The 16520-nt window shown below is 46.7% G+C and overlaps 1 protein-coding gene across 3 annotated transcripts in view; it reads right to left on the reverse strand.

Moving 5' to 3' along the window:
- LOC109875292 (semaphorin-6A) overlaps positions 1-16520 on the reverse strand; it is a 98674-nt gene that overhangs the window by 20492 nt on the left and 61662 nt on the right. For 2 of the 3 annotated variants that reach the window (XM_020467609.2, XM_020467617.2), the window contains exons 7-17: positions 13444-13534; positions 11908-12027; positions 11454-11542; positions 10329-10546; positions 9484-9615; positions 8160-8315; positions 6592-6765; positions 4509-4649; positions 4278-4355; positions 2782-2840; positions 717-737 (exon numbers count right to left, since the gene is read on the reverse strand). In XM_020467609.2, the coding sequence (XP_020323198.1) occupies positions 717-737; positions 2782-2840; positions 4278-4355; positions 4509-4649; positions 6592-6765; positions 8160-8315; positions 9484-9615; positions 10329-10546; positions 11454-11542; positions 11908-12027; positions 13444-13534 (1279 nt within the window). Of the gene's footprint in view, positions 1-480; positions 523-716; positions 738-2781; positions 2841-4277; positions 4356-4508; positions 4650-6591; positions 6766-8159; positions 8316-9483; positions 9616-10328; positions 10547-11453; positions 11543-11907; positions 12028-13443; positions 13535-16520 lie in introns of all 3 variants that reach the window. The other variant, XM_020467601.2, reaches the window with a different exon arrangement.

Below are 16520 nucleotides of genomic sequence, written 5' to 3' on the forward strand. Positions count from 1 at the left end.
CAGCACCAAGAATCGAGCATAAACACATTCAATAGATGTAAGTGTGGAATTGAATTGTGCTGTCTGTCTGCGTGTGTATGCGTGAGTATGCTTGTAAGCTAGTGGTACCGTGCAGCAGTGCTGTGGGTTTGTATGGGAAATGTTGGAGCTTCTAGAGCAGTGAGCTTGTGTTTAGCCTCTGTCAACAATCTCCATCGTTTTCATGCACCTTGATGAGTCTGGTGAACCACAGTGAATCATGGAGGCCTTTTCTATTAACAACAAGATCCATCCAATTAGGGAAACAAAGGTTAGGACAAATCAATGCTATTGCATCGCAGTCTAGAGGTCCTTCTCAGCAGAGCAGAACAGGGCAGGAGGAGGGGTGGAGGGGAGGGAAGATCTGGACTCGGAACACTGAGGAGTGGATTAGGAAAGGTTCTAGATGCTAGAGAATTACACTATATATGACAAACTGGGGGAAAACAAAAGTAAACTGACCATGGCGAGGCCTTTCATGACTGTGAGGACTGGACTGAACGTCTACAGAAAGAAAAGGAACGAAAAAAAAGAAAGAAAATGAAACATGTCAATTAAAGCTCAGCTCGTTTAGCTTCTCGTGAAATAGTGGGCGGGGTTTCATTATGGTGAGAGCAAAGAATTGATTGAGTGGAAGAGCTGAAAATAAATGCGTGTGAGGGGAGGTATCATCTCGTTACCTCGGGTTTGGTACTTACCGTTGAGGGCCACGAACGCATCTAAAAAAATCAAAGGAAAAATGTGTTAATTCGTTTTTTTCAAAGAGCAAAATAAATAAAAATACAATTGGCATGATCTAAACCATCTCTTCAAAAGGCGCATTCACAATGCACCTTAACTAAGGGCTGAAGGACATTTTTGCCAGGGGCTAAGTGAATGTTCACCTTAGCTCAGGGCTAGTTGGCTCTGCTCTGAGGCAGTTGGCTCTGCTCAGGAGCAGGGTTAGCCCCAGAAATACTGTGCCAAAATAGCCGTGTGAATCAGGGTCAAGAACAACGCCTAGAATGCTCACTGTCCAATCACAAAAGCTGCACTGTCCCTTAATTTACATATGCTTGTGATGCCTATAATGCAGTAAATTAATATTCTACCATGGGTTGGTTAAAACAAGCATTATGATTGGTTGAGACGTGTTCTAAGCAATACAAAAAAAACGATGTTTTGCACAGGTAAGCCTTTGAAGCAAAAATGGGCATCTTTTTTTCTGTTCCATCTGAGAAATCCCTACTCATCCAGTGTCCCATCAGCCCAGCCAGACAATTTTTACCCCTTTTTCGTGATATCCAATTGGAAGTTACGGTCTTGTTCCATCGCTGGAACTCTCCTACGGACTCGGGAGAGGCGAAGGTCGAGAGCCATGCGTCCTCCGAAACACGGCCCTGCCAAGTTGCATTGCTTCTTGACACACTGCTCGCTTAAACCAGCCGCACCAATGTGTCGACGGAAACACCGTCCAGTTGGCAACCGAAGTCAGCTTGCAGGTGCACAGCCCCGCCACAAGGAGTCTCTAGAGCGCGATGGGACAAGGAAATCATGGGTCTCCTGGTCACGGCTGGCTGTGGCACAGCTTGGGATCAAACCCGGGGCTGTAGTGAAGCCTCGAGCACTGCGATGCAATGCCTTAGACTGCTGTTCCACTCTGGAGGCCCCAGATAGCCAATTCATTAACTTGATCTCCACTGTAAAAAGCATGTAGACATTGTTTCCCCTTGCTTCTAGCCTAACATTTGGTTTGCAACAACGGGGGTTTGTACATACGTTTCTGTCTGTCTCAACATCTCCACTGTCCTATTAACAGTTAACATGTCAGGACATCTTTTCTCAGCCAGTCAAAATCCCAAATTTTTACAAAGTAAGGTAAATAGAAAGGTCAGGTCAAACCAATGCAAATGCCGCTACTTTTCTGTTATTCTAGTTGCGCGGTTTGTTGTGACTGTTAGCCTTAGTTGGCTAGCTAACCCGTTGTAGAAAAGTAACTGTACACTCAAGTTAATTACAAAAGTTTTTTAGCACGGCTGTGTTTTCATAGCTTTTCTATTGATTATTAATTGGATATATCCATGATAATAATACTGTTGCATGATTTCGCCCGGATCAGAAAAGTTGATGTCTCGTTCATACGCAGCATTCTCTGTACTGGGGCGAGATCAAATTTCAAAAGTGTAACTTTGTTTCTGAGGTTAGACAGGCAGACAGCAAGGTTTATACAAACCATCACTGTTGGAAATCAAATGCTAGGCTATAAGCAAGATAGTCCAGGGCTAAGAACAATGCAATGTGAAAAGGCCTAAAGTAATTGAGAATCGACTGCCTGTTCAATATTTATCGACATTCTCATCTATTCTATGGTTCTTCTTTAGAGGACATTCTCATCTATTCTGGTCTACGGTGCTTCTCTAAAGGAATGTGAACAGTCTATTCTGGTCTATTGTGTTTCTCTAAAGGAATGTGAACTGTCTATTCTGGTCTTGTGTTTCTCTAAAGGGATGTGAACAGGCTTTCCATTCTTGTTTTCTTCTGATTCATTGGTATTCCCCTAATCGGTATTAACCACAAAGCAACACAGAGCTATGTACTCTAGTCTATACAGAGTGGTTGTGGACTCTTTAGGGGAGTATGGGCTGTGTGTGTGTGCGTAAGTATGTGCGTGTGTGTACAATGTTTGTGTGTGCTGTTGTGTATGGTGGGGTGAGATACACGTCCCTGTCCTGCAGGACAGAGGCACATTGAGCCCAGATCAACAGAGGGAAGAGGCCTGCTTACTTTGGCAGTCTCCCAGTCCATCTGTGTTGCCATGCTCCACGTCCTGCTCGAAGGCCGATCTGCATAATGAACAGAGACATCATAGTGAACGACTGGACTCACACAGGCCTGGACAGATCAGAACTCACAGAGGCCTGGACAGATCAGGCACCACAGGACCAGCCAGGAGGACAACCCTACTGTCTGCCTTCACTATCGATATGGGTCCACGGTCCAATCACACGCATCAGGGCCAGGGACCAGGCCAATGAAGTGGAAGGAAGGTGGACACTATTTTCTCCCAGCAGCCCACACCCAACTTTCCTGAAGGACCACCAACCATGCAGTGAAACAGAGCGGCCAACTGTCTGGGAGATTACAGTCAAGGATGACAGCCTCTGCTGCCTGGACCACTGCTTACAATCAGAGCATGGATCATGCTCTACACAGCCTGGTTTACCAGGCTTCAAATCAGAAGTAGAGTATTGATGAAACCATTTTTGCTGAAATGCAGTAAGAGGAAACACACATGCTATGTAGTTTTTAATATGATGTTGACTTATCTAGCCTTCGAGGGTGGTGCAAGATGTCACCTGGTAATATACAGCAGACCCACAGCATATTGGTCAGAGGAGAGAGAGACAGAGACAGAGAGAGAGAGAGAGTCAGAGAGAGAGAGACAGAGAGAGAGAGACTCTATAGGGCCTGTTTTCCCTCCCCCAATCAGACCACTCTCAGACAATCCTAGCTAAATTCTTGCTTGAGAAATTGCTCTTTGCTAGGAAGCAATATTAGTTTATTTTAAACAGGTACTTAATTGTTAAAAAATGATTTGATATTGAGATACAAATGGCTGCATTGGGCCTTTAAACACTGAGACACGTCCGGCCAAATGCTTTCAATCGCTCGCCACAGAACCTACAGATCATAGCGCTCTTATCCTCACTCACTTAGAAATATTGTACAGTAAAACTGAGGTCATCTAACCTCCTAATGCCTCTGTCTACTCAATTTCCAAAGTGGAAACTCAATCAGAACAGCCGAGAGGCCAGGGCTTTAGAAATTATAATAGGATATAGTACTGTAGCATGCGAGACCAATCATTTGGCTGGGATCAAATTAATTTAACATCAAAAGCTGTTCCTTTTATTATGACTTCATCTCTTAAATGGGATTCACCCACCGAAACTCCATATGCTGTTTTTTTTTCTTTCAAAACACATCTAGTTCTGCTTCATAAATATAGCCACAAATGACGGCGACTGCCAAGTCCCCCTCCTCCCAAGCCTCAGCCCCAGGGCAAATATCACTTTCCTTCCATCAGACTTTTCAATGGCTCTTTCAGTTGGAAGAAAATACAGAGCACTACAAAAATGTGACTAATCATAGAAACTAAAAATGTAAACAGTAGCTAGATTGACGTCACTGAGGACACCAAGTCATCATACGGCACAAATGATGTTATGATTACCGTACGTGAAATAGATAGTATGATAGTGGAGTGAGCAGTAACTTACTTTGGGTCGAGCACCACCTGCCTGCACGCTCCCTCGGACACCCAGCCGCAGTAGGGATCCCTGGAGGCAATACATGATCTGGAGGAAACGCACACAGCACTCTCATCACAAAGTGTATCTTCATAGCCGTTTATTTTCCTGAAGACTGATTGGTTAGGACATTACAAACGCACAAATAAAGTCCTGGCTCTAAGAGAATGGATGGATGGAGGGTTTCATTTATAAACCTACTTTTTGCATTTGTCATGTTTCTCGCAGCGAGAAAGCGGCACCTTGACTACACAGGAGGAAAAGGCCACAAACAGAGAGTGTCCCTGGCTGTCCATCTGCATGCTGACGATCCGCTTGTCGTCCACACCGTCGATGCTGCACCTGGATTGGGGGCAGGGCAGAGAGACAGACAGACAGAAGAAGTTGTCAGCACTAACAGAACATTTCAAAAAGCCCCAGTCTCTCTCTGTTGATAGGTGCTCAAAGCCCCACCATAGCATCTTTGTCTGCAGGGCATAAGAGAGAGTCCATGCTAATCCCACCGTGCAGAGCATCCATCTACCCTAGAGGAGGGATTTATCTTCAGCCCGGGCATTACAGCCCTCAATTAGGGCTTACAGTCCATCTACACTATGTAATGCGTGGTGGCCAAACCCAGATCCTGATCCCACCCAGCAAAGTCACCTACGCTGTACGCTCCGGCCAGATGGCTGAGGGCCAGAGACTGCTCTGCCCATGCCAGGAAGAAAAGGGGGGGGGCCTCGTCGTTCACCCCACACACACCCATGTCACATGACGCTACGTCGTTGGATAACAAACACAAACGCCTGTCACCTTGAAAGCCCTGCCTCTCATCCCCTTCTCATTGACTCTACCCTATCATCAAGCCTCTGATCTATTTGCTTTGGCAAGGCCCAGGCACATTTTCCCCTCATTTACTTCCTTTCCAAATATTCCAAAGGCCCCTTTATAATGTATTAGGAAGAGATCTCAGGCTGGATTGAATGACTAGCAGTCCCTCTCCGTTTCCTTTCATCGTCCTGCATTTGTAAGAGTAGAGTTGTGTGGTCTGAGCCCCTGTTACTGAAGATCCGGGACCGGCCTCTTTAATTTAGTAGCTGTGGTCAGTGCAGAGTGTAACTTGATGAAACTCTTTAAATGATAGAGTAGCCATCTGGTAGGCTGGTGTAGTGGTGCTGGGATAGTGCTGCTGGGTTAGTGTTGCAAGGATAGTGGTGCTGGTAGGGTGGGGCTGGTGTAGTGGTGATGGGTTAGTGGTGCTGGTGTAGTGGGGCTGGTGTAGTGGTCATGGGTTAGTGGTGCTGGTAGGGTGGGGCTGGTGTAATGGTGATGGGTTAGTGGTGCTGGTAGGGTGGGGCTGGTGTAGTGGTGATGGGTTAGTGGTGCTGGTAGGGTGGGGCTGGTGTAGTGGTGATGGGTTAGTGGTGCTGGTAGGGTGGGGCTGGTGTAGTGGTGATGGGTTAGTGGTGCTGGTAGGGTGGGGCTGGTGTAGTGGTGATGGGTTAGTGGTGCTGGTGTAGTGGTGATGGGATAGCGGTGCTGGTGTAGTGGTGATGGGTTAGTGGTGCTGGTGTAGTGGTGATGGGTTAGTGGTGCTGGTGTAGTGGGGCTGGTGTAGTGGTCATGGGTTAGTGGTGCTGGTAGGGTGGGGCTGGTGTAGTGGTGATGGGTTAGTGGTGCTGGTGTAGTGGTGATGGGATAGCGGTGCTGGTGTAGTGGTGATGGGTTAGTGGTGCTGGTGTAGTGGTGATGGGTTAGTGGTGCTGGTAGGGTGGGGCTGGTGTAGTGGTGATGGGTTAGTGGTGCTGGTAGGGTGGGGCTGGTGTAGTGGTGATGGGTTAGTGGTGCTAGTGTAGTGGTGATGGGATAGCAGTGCTGGTGTAGTGGTGATGGGTTAGTGGTGCTGGTGTATTGGTGATGGGTTAGTGGTGCTGGTGTAGTGGGGCTGGTGTAGTGGTCATGGGTTAGTGGTGCTGGTAGGGTGGGGCTGGTGTAGTGGTGATGGGATAGTGGTGCTGGTAGGGTGGGGCTGGTGTAGTGGTGATGGGTTAGTGGTGCTGGTAGGGTGGGGCTGGTGTAGTGGTGATGGGTTAGTGGTGCTGGTAGGGTGGGGCTGGTGTAGTGGTGATGGGTTAGTGGTGCTGGTAGGGTGGGGCTGGTGTAGTGGTGATGGGTTAATGGTGTTGGTGTAGCGGTGCTGGGGTAGTGGTGCTCGTGTAGTGGTGATGGGATAGCGGTGCTTGTGTAGTGGTGCTGGGGTTCTGGTGCTGGTGTAGTGGTGTCTAGCTTATGGAATACATACTTCTCTGGGTTATACACGTTGAGCTCCTCAAGGAAGAGACTGTCATTCAGGAAACCACTGTTCATCTTGGCCAGGAATTTAAGAATGATCCCCTTCTCTGATCCCAGAAAAACGACGGTGTGATTCCGATAGGGTCCCGCTGCACTGTCTACAGCGATCCGGGTCAGCCGGTATCTAGAACAGATATGGAACACCGGGAAGAACACGTTTATGGATTTATACCTAATTTCTTAATTTTAAGACGGAACTCCACTGTGTGTTATCTAGTATTATAACCTGGGTGGTTCGAGCCCTGAATGCTGATTGGCTGACAGCCATGGTATATCATACCGTATACTACGGGTATGACAAAACAATTATTTGTACTGCTCTAATGACGTTGGTAACCAGTTTATAATAGCAATAAGGCTCCTCGGGGGTGTGTGGTATATGGCCAATATACCATGGCTAAGGACTGTATCCAGCCACTCCGCGTTGCGCCGTGCTTAAGAACAGCCCTTAGCCGTGGTATATTGGCCATATACCGCACCACCTCGGGCCTTATTGCTTAAGTATCTCCAATTAGATTTGTACCATGGAGCTCCTACTGTTATCAAAACCATGTATAATCTGCAGATCCATATGCAAATACATTTGCATGGCTATTAATTCAGTGAGATGGAAAGGATTAAAGACAAATATATTACAAATATATTTTTCAGCAATTTAGTGGACCACACATCCTTTTCCATTCTGCCATTGAAAGACTAGATCTCTTCACACAAGGTCATGAGATATAAAACATGTGTATGCCTTCGCTGGAATGAAAGCACCGACTTAATCGTTTGCATTATCTGAGTAAATGCTCACATCACAATCAAATCAGTCAGATAAGGCCTTCTTCTCTCCCACTCAGACTGTCTGGTTTGAAATGACATTGAATGTCTGTATTCACTAAGCCCATGGTTTTGCAGCATCAACAATAACAGTAATCTCAAGTATTACAGTATGTCGATGATTCTGTCCCGTTGAGAATAACAACAACCTCAAGGACAGTATCCAGAATAATAGGAAATCTCAAGAGGGATATCCTTGAATCCAGTGTACCTCCATACAGATTTTGCCTGGCTAGCCACTAGAACATATAATGGAATAGGTTTTCATAGTTGATAGGATTTTGATAGTCCAATTTGTAACAAAAGCTCAAATTCTATAATGTCCCTTTGGGGTATATATGAGATAAGGTCCTATTACAGATGCAGTTTGCGGCTGACTTCCTGTGTTAGAGTCGTACTACACACAGAGGCTGTGACATAGATAATAAAACCACCTTCCACCATATGGCCTTATAAAAGTACCAGCTTTTGATGTATATAACCCTTTTAACAACATGTAACGTAACACTTTGCTATGCGCCTTGACATTTGTATAAAAATTGTAACTAAGATTTATGTATATAATGATACCACTGGTAATTACAAATGTAGTAATGCATAATGCACGTATAACCTTGATTAACACCACCTATAACCCAGACCTAGCTAGCGCGCTAACTAGAGTAGCATCGTAGCTATTGAGGCTATACTCACCGCACCATGGTCTTGAGAAACCAGGGCCTGTTAGTGATAGAGGGCACTGCTTCATCCATGAGAGGGTGCTGCTTGATGAAGTTCAGGGTGTCGTCAGGGAACTCGTTGGACACCTTGTACTTCTCTAAGGACGGCGTGCCAGCACAACACCCGGGCCTAAAGTGGATGAAAGTATCAGGGAATCAAACATTGGGAGTCAGAGAGCAGCCATTTGATCTCTTTACAAGGACAGAGTAGCAGAGGAGAAGGCCCTGTAAAAGTGAAGCTGCCTTTGATAGGAGATCCGTTCGAAAGACATCTCACCTCTTGATAGCTTTATTGAAAAGGTTTTGCTGCACTATTACGGTGGAGCGGTGCCTTTCTTTTCTTGATGGATAACTTGGGTGGATTCTGTGGCCTGGCATGGAAACCAGCCGTGATTCAATTCTTTACCATGATATACACTGCACAATGTAATAAGGTCTACAGTACATGAAAAGCAACAGAGACAGATCAGAGACGAAGACACATATAGACTTGTTTCTACTGTATTATTGACTGTATGTTTGTTTTTACTCCATGTGTAACTCTGTCGTTGTATGTGTCGAACTGCTTTGCTTTATCTTGACCAGGTCGCAATTGTAAATGAGAACTTGTTCTCAACTTGCCTACCTGGTTAAATAAAGGTGTTCTCAACTTGCCTACCTGGTTAAATAAAGGTGTTCTCAACTTGCCTACCTGGTTAAATAAAGGTGAAATAAATCAAATAAAAAACATTGCATGTCTACTGCTGCAGAAGAGGGTGGGGGATAGAAACCTTCTGTTTGTCTGCTGATAACGTCAACAGAAAATAAATTGAATAAACGAGACATAGATTTCAGATCACATTAACACCTGACCTTGTTTCACACAAACACATAATGTTATGCTAATCACCAGGGGTGGTATCCTGTTGCGCTCCACATTATCGCCAGCCATATGGGGAGAGACACCAATTACAGTACCATCCCCCTCCACAGATCCCGGTTTATAAATGTACGTTTCACAAGAGAAAAGGAGCTGCTCTTTGCCGGGTAATTAGGAACGCAGAGATGGAGATTGATCAGGCTGGTGCATTTGTAGAAGTAGGCAGCCATCTGGAAAATGATCTCATGCTTCATTTGCTGATATCGAACTTCTTTCATGCTGCCGGTGTGTGTGTGTTTTTGAATGTGTGTTTGTTGTTGGTGTGTGTGTGTGTGTGTGTGTGTGTGTGTGTGTGTGCGTGTGTGTGTGTGTGTGTGTGTGTGTGTGTGTGTGTGTGTGTGTGGGGGGGGGGGGGGGGGGGGGGGGGGGGGGGGCATACCTTGGTTTTGGAACCTTCTCCTCAGGAACAGGTGTCCAGGTGGAATCTGGGGACTTCTGCTCTTTAAAACGTCCTGTGAACGCATTGGCCACATCAGCCATGTCATAGGCGCAGACGGCCGACCCAGGGATGCTGTAGAAACATCAACCCCCCACAAAAAAAGAACTTTTCTCAGTCCAATTGATATGATTCCACTGTGTGCAAACTGCACATAGCATAGCTCTGAATCACTTGTCTATTTCCTGGATGTTTCGAAAGGGGCATTTCAGCTGCCTTGGCATTGGGAGACATCATGTACAAGGGCAGGATTGTGGCAGTTACAGAGCTGTTATTCTGCTAACCTTGTGGCCCAGACTGTAAATCTCAGTAATCAGGCAGCATTGGCCATGTTCAGAGCGAGAGGCACGCCATGCTGCCAAAGCACTTGGTTAAATTAATAGCTAATAAATTCAGAATACTACCTCCAGTCAAAATGTGTTCCCTCTCATTTCACTCACTAACTGCAATTCATGCCCGGATCAAATTCGCTTATAGGAATCCCAAGCCGCTTCATTGACTTTTAATGCCCATAAACCATGCTCAATTGCATTGTCACAAGCAATTGTCTTATTGCCTAAGAAACGCCATAAAATGGGATTTACAATATGTAGCAGTACTACAGCTCCTTTATAATGTACATTTAGATAAAAACTCCCAGCTTAAATGATTCTCCATTCTCAATATGCATTATGCAGGAATAACATTATGCACCTGACAAAAGTGCCAAAACTATTGTGACAGTGAATTACGCGCTGCGGTACCCTGGGAAATTGATTTCCTTCTGTGTGGCCGCCGGACAATCATACCTGTTGTGAGGTGTGGAGAAGGTTGCCATGACGACATCGCGACCATTGATGTGGATGACGTCGGTGACGGCCTGCAGGATGTTGAAGTAGAAGTGGGAGTCTCCCGGGATGGAGCAGTTGAGACGGGTCTTCAGGAAGGAAGTCCACTGTTTCTCCAGAACTCTCTGGGAGCCGCCCTTGTCGTTCTTACACACCCTGGCCACCCGGGGGAACACCACCTGGACAACACGTACGCACACACACACACACACATGTTGTCTGGCTGGTTTCCTTATGCGCCAACCAGCACACTCACAGAAGGTAAAGCTTATTATTATTAGGTCTCTGTAACTAAGCAGGTCTCGCAGACCAGAGCCATGGTCTTAAAAATATTCACCATGCATAAATATACACCAGCCCACATTATTAATGACTGTGGAACTTATTATGTTTCAGATTGTCAAATCAATCAATCAGGGAGCACCATTCCTCTACCCCACATCACCCACCAAACCATACGTCACACCACTCTGCATTCTTTCTTATATAGTGATATTCCTTTCAAAATAACCAGAGAATTTCACTTTGTATTCATGTGCATGTTTTACATGTCAGACGGAATTGGGTGTAAATATTTTTTCCCCGGCTCCAGGATTATTTAAAATAATAGAATGTTTATGTAATTCATTTCCATGTTGTATTTTCCTTATAGGAGACAATTAAACCTTCTCCATGCAAACTAAAATGAAAGGATGAATCAAAAACGTCTCATATCCCTTTGGTCTAAAACCTTGAATGAAGAATCAGCTCATTTTCCTTTCCTCCCATTCCTGTCTGTCTCATTTTGGAGAAAAACTTCAAAATCATTTGAGGAAACAGCCAGAGTAAGCAACAGTAGCAATAGTTAACCAGTAGCACGCAGTGCGAGTCAGATAATATATTTAGACTTCAAAATGGCTTTCCAGGCATCACTGACATGCATTTCACATCCTGCAAATGTTTTTCTATATCCAAAAAGGTTTCACCATTTTGGCCATACTGACCGCCTTTACAGATACTTGATACACCCACTTCCTGTTTACTTCACAAAGCACATCCTGTCTCTCCTGTTCAGGAGGATGTAGCCCTCAGCCTCAGTCAGCTTACCTTTCCCATTGTGTTGTACTCCATGCCAATTTCGCGATAGAAGAAGTAGATGAATTCACCATAGTTAACTGCCTGTACGAAATACGGCTCTGAAAAACAAAAAGCAGACATATCATCACAAAACAGATCAACACCCATTTTACATCCAATACCTGAAGAATCCATCACAGTATACAGTGAGGCCCAAGCACAGCACTGGGAGTAGCTCAATCCATCATCTCTATTAAGGGGCTATTTTACATGTGGGGGATGAGGGATCTATTCATTCAGCTTTGACAACCTGGTCATGTTGTCTTTCTTAGAGGAAGCCACTTAGTACATAACTGCTATGGGACTGGTTATGAGAGTGACAGCATCAACTCTGATTTGTTTTCCAACCCGTCACTCATTGTGATGAGTCTGTGTCTCTACGTCTTTCAACCATCAGGCCTTTGTATCCAATGACTCTCCTCACCTTTGAGACACTTGGAGTCGTGTTTGACAGTGCGCAACGTTGGGCTGTCACCAAGGCTACGATAAATGACTGCATCGATCGCTAGGAAATCTGTTACTGTTGCGGAGTAGAGCTTTCCATCTGGAGGGAGAAGAGAGAGGGAGAAGGGATAAGAAGTCAGCCACTGTACCAGTCATGGAGGGAGAAGAGAGAGGGATAAGGAGTCAGCCACTGTACCAGTCATGGAGGGAGAAGAGAGAGGGATAAGAAGTCAGCCACTGTACCAGTCATGGAGGGAGAAGAGAGAGGGATAAGGGATAAGAAGTCAGCCACTGTACCAGTCATGGAGGGAGAAGAGAGAGGGATAAGGGATAAGAAGTCAGCCACTGTACCAGTCATGGAGGGAGAAGAGAGAGGGATAAGGGATAAGAAGTCAGCCACTGTACCAGTCATGGGCAGAACAAACACAAACACGACAAGAGGAATGGCTACGCACAAAAACAATCCTCATTTAACACACACACACACACACGCTGCGCAATGCAAACAGTATCTGCAATGAGAATGACCTCAGCCCCTCAGCTTCAATTGGATGGCTGCATTGGAAACTTTAACTACATCATTGAAAGGATAGCAAAGAATCCTCTTGATTACTCAGAGATTCCCATTCCAATTCCGATGCTACAAATTAACTAGTCATCTAAAGGCATTTACTCTGCGTTGGCTTTACACAGAGAAACTCACATCCCATAAATCAGTTCACACTGAATATCAGTAAGAGTGAATCACTATAACAGCTCCTCGGCTGGAGGAGTTGTAAACCCACGAACGGAAAGCTGACTCATTCGGGGTTTCGTCTTTTCTATTGATTTTTAATCCCCAGATTCGGGAGAATATTCAATTTTTTGGGGGGGTGGTGTAAAACCACAATAGCTTCATGTGTTTCCAAACTGCCCACAAACTTACATCTGCCAAGCAGCAGATTCCTCCCAGAAACACAGAACAAATTGGCCCAGAGTTCAACAATTTGTTCAACAGCATGTAACAGACTGCTCCTTATTCCTGACCTACTGCTAGTGTATTGCTATTAAAATAGGCCACAGAGTATTAAATGCACCCTAGTGTTCCTAATGCAACCTTACGCTCAAAAAGAGAAAGACTTTCCTATCCAGCTAATGTTTAATGACTATGACTAAAGGAAAAGGCTAATCTTTGAAGTGATATGCCTTGTATAATGACATGATTACTGAGAGATACAGTGGATTTTAAAATGATCTTGACATATCATTCATACAAACTAGTTTAATGTGCTTGGTTGAATATGGTTAATAAGGTTAACTGTAATTTCCCAGAGGGGGGATATTGTCTTAGACACACAGTACTGCTGTACATAAAATAGACACTGTACATTAAACACTTAAAGTAATGCATACCTTTCACTCATGTTGATGTGGTAATGCAAGATTCTTTAGGTTACTTCTTTAGACTAAAAAGGGTAACCTATATTTTCCCAGACCACATCCACATTCCAGTAACACATTAGTTAAGGTCTCTCACCAGCAAACAGGGCAACGTTGGAGTGCTTGGCATCATATGGGCACCGCGCCATCCCACTGATGTCCTCCCCTACAGCATCCATGGTGTCCATCTACAGTGGAGAGAGAAAAAGGGTCAGAGGAAAATCCACCCAAAAGATAGCAGTCACCCCATCCTAACCCCACCCCATCCCAAACCCACCCCAACCCCAACCCCACACCATCCCAACCCCAACCCCACACCATCCCAACCCTATCCCAACCCATCCCAAACCCACCCCAACCCCACACCAGCCTAACCCCACCCCAACCCCACCCCATCCCCATCCCACCCCCACCCCAACCCCATCCCAACCCCACCCCATCCCAACCCCACCCCATCCCCACCCCAACCCAACCCCAACCCCACCCCACCCACAACCCCAACCCCACCCCACCCCAACCCCACCCCACCCCATCCTAACCCCACACCATCCCAACCCCATCCCACCCCATCCCCACCCCACAGTGGGGTGGTAGTGGCTGAGGATCATATCCAGGTGAAAGGTCATTTACCTCCCCCATGGGTGCCGTGTCATCCCCAGTGGGCACGACTAGAGTCTTTCATTCGAAGCACGGGCTGAGGTCAAGTTCACTGGGCTGAGGTCAAGGTCACTGGGCTGAGGTCAAGATCACTGGGCTGAGGTCAAGGTCACTGAGCTGAGGTCAAGGTCACTGGGCTGAGGTCAAGGACACTGGACTGAGGTCAAGGTCACTGGGCTGAGGTCAAGGTCACTGGGCTGAGGTCAAGGACACTGGGCTGAGGTCAAGGACACTGGGCTGAGGTCAAGGACACCGGGCTGAGGTCAAGGTCACTGAGTTGAGGTCAAGGTCACTGGGCTGAGGTCAAGGTCACTGGGCTGAGGTCAAGGTCACTGGGCTGAGGTCAAGGACACTGGGCTGAGGTCAAGATCACTGTACGCTAACAGAGTTACATAGAGGCGTTTTCTCTCTCCCAAAGACAGCAGTTTTCTAAGAAAGGTGATGCGCTTACACCGCCCTTTTGGGTCTCTAAAGAGGCTATTTTGTTTTCTATTCCTGTCTCTGTGGAAACACCTATCATCTGCCCACTGAAACGGTCACACTCTCTCACTGAGTGCTGAGAGCGCTGCCAGAGAAATAGTTGAAGCTGATTTGGCAGTAAAAATTACTTTTGACCTTACATTATGACAACTAACACCAGCATTTGATTTTTCTCTCAGCTATCAAGATATGAATAATTGTATAAACAGAGTCCCCATTTTCGAGACAGGGAAAGTTATTGTATTACTGATATGACGTCACTAGTCTGAGGGCACTAATTTCAACTGTTTCACTGTGGTTGTTGAGGAACTATGCTATCAATGTGGGGGTTGAGGCACTATGCTATCCCTGTGGTTGTTGAGGCACTATGCTATCACTGTGGAGGTTGAGGCACTATGCTATCACTGTGGGGGTTGAGGCATTATGCTATCACTGTGGAGGTTGAGGCACTATGCTATCACTGTGGAGGTTGAGGCACTATGCTATCACTGTGGGGGTTGAAGCACTATGCTATCACTGTGGAGGTTGAGGCACTATGCTATCACTGTGGAGGTTGAGGCACTATGCTATCACTGTGGGGGTTGAGGCACTATCACTGAGGTGGGGGTGGAGGGAGGGGGAGGGGGAGGGAGGCCCCACTCTTGTCTGTTTAATTTCACTATGGCAATGACCTCTGTCTGCTGTGTGCTTGGCTCTCTGTCAGTGATCTATTCCTGCCATTTGAACAGAAGGAAGAGACTCCCAGGCAATTGTGAGATATTTATGAGGTCAATCCACTATCAACAGCAAAGAGGAAAGGGATACACAGTTATGTTGTCGCTCCTGAAAACATCATTGTATTTTTCCATAAACAATTGAACACATGGGAAGCTAGACCTATCCTTGAGGATGTAAATTAATTCATTAACTCGAGGATTAAGGCCCTGCCTGCAAATTAATAATACAAATAGAAAATAAACACATCTCTAGCATGGCCCTCAAATGCATTTTAATTGGTTGCTTCCACACTGGAAAGGGGCCTTGTCATTGCATGTCTATGTTGTTATCGTACAGGGTTTATTACTGCTATGGTAAATCAGAGTGTGCACATATTCAGTGCACTGACTCTCCCACTGAGACAGCCATGCTCCATCTCTCAGCTACCTGTCAGGCTCAGGCTGGGGTAGGGGTTGGGGCTGAGGCAGGGGCTGAGGAAGGGGGTGAGACTGAGGCAGGGGGTGAGAGTGAGGCAAGGGGTGAGCCAGGGGGTGAGAATGAGAAAGGGGCTGAGGTAGGGGCTGAGGGCTGAGGCAGGAGCTGAGGCAGGGGGTGAGGCTGAGGCGAAGCTGATGCAGAGGCAGGGGCTGAGGTAGGGGCTGAGGGCTGAGGCAGGAGCTGAGGCAGGGGGTGAGGCTGAGGCGAAGCTGATGCAGAGGCAGGAGCTGAGGCGGGGGTCAGGATGAGGCAGGGGATGAGGCAGGGGCTGAGGCAGGGGCTGGGGCAGGGGCTGGGGCTATACAGGAGGTGGGGGGGGGGGGCTATACACCACGGCTGATCAATATCAACTGGGCCTCTCAGCATCCCTCCCCTGCTCCGCCCGGCAACAGGTGATGTAACGGACACAAGTCGTACATCAGGCAGCTGGGGAGGGAGGCTTTATTACACAAAGCGAGCTATGCTTTGGCTCTGGGGAGTGGCCCACGGCTGCCAAGGTGTCTGTCTGAACGGCCCTGGTACACAAGTGTCGGCGCCGACAGAGGAGCTGGCTTTCAGATGGACCCTCGGGAGGGGGGAGGAGAGAAGCGAGGGAGTGAGGAGGGGGGTGGGGGGTTGTGTAGCTGCTGTCGACAGTAACATTTGTATATCTTCCCCCCTCCTCATGGCTCTGATTAATGTGGGATGAGTTTGGCCCAAAAACAGAAGCTCTTTTCAGGCCTGTCAGGCCGGCGAGATGGAAAGGCAAACTGTGGCCAAGGTGGATGCATGCTCACACATACTCCCTCCCCCTCGACCAGAACCAGGCTGACTGGATGCACCCAGCGGGCACCTCAAAAGCCT

This window comes from Oncorhynchus kisutch, linkage group LG3 (assembly GCF_002021735.2).
Source record: "Oncorhynchus kisutch isolate 150728-3 linkage group LG3, Okis_V2, whole genome shotgun sequence".
NCBI classification, from domain to species: domain Eukaryota; kingdom Metazoa; phylum Chordata; class Actinopteri; order Salmoniformes; family Salmonidae; genus Oncorhynchus; species Oncorhynchus kisutch.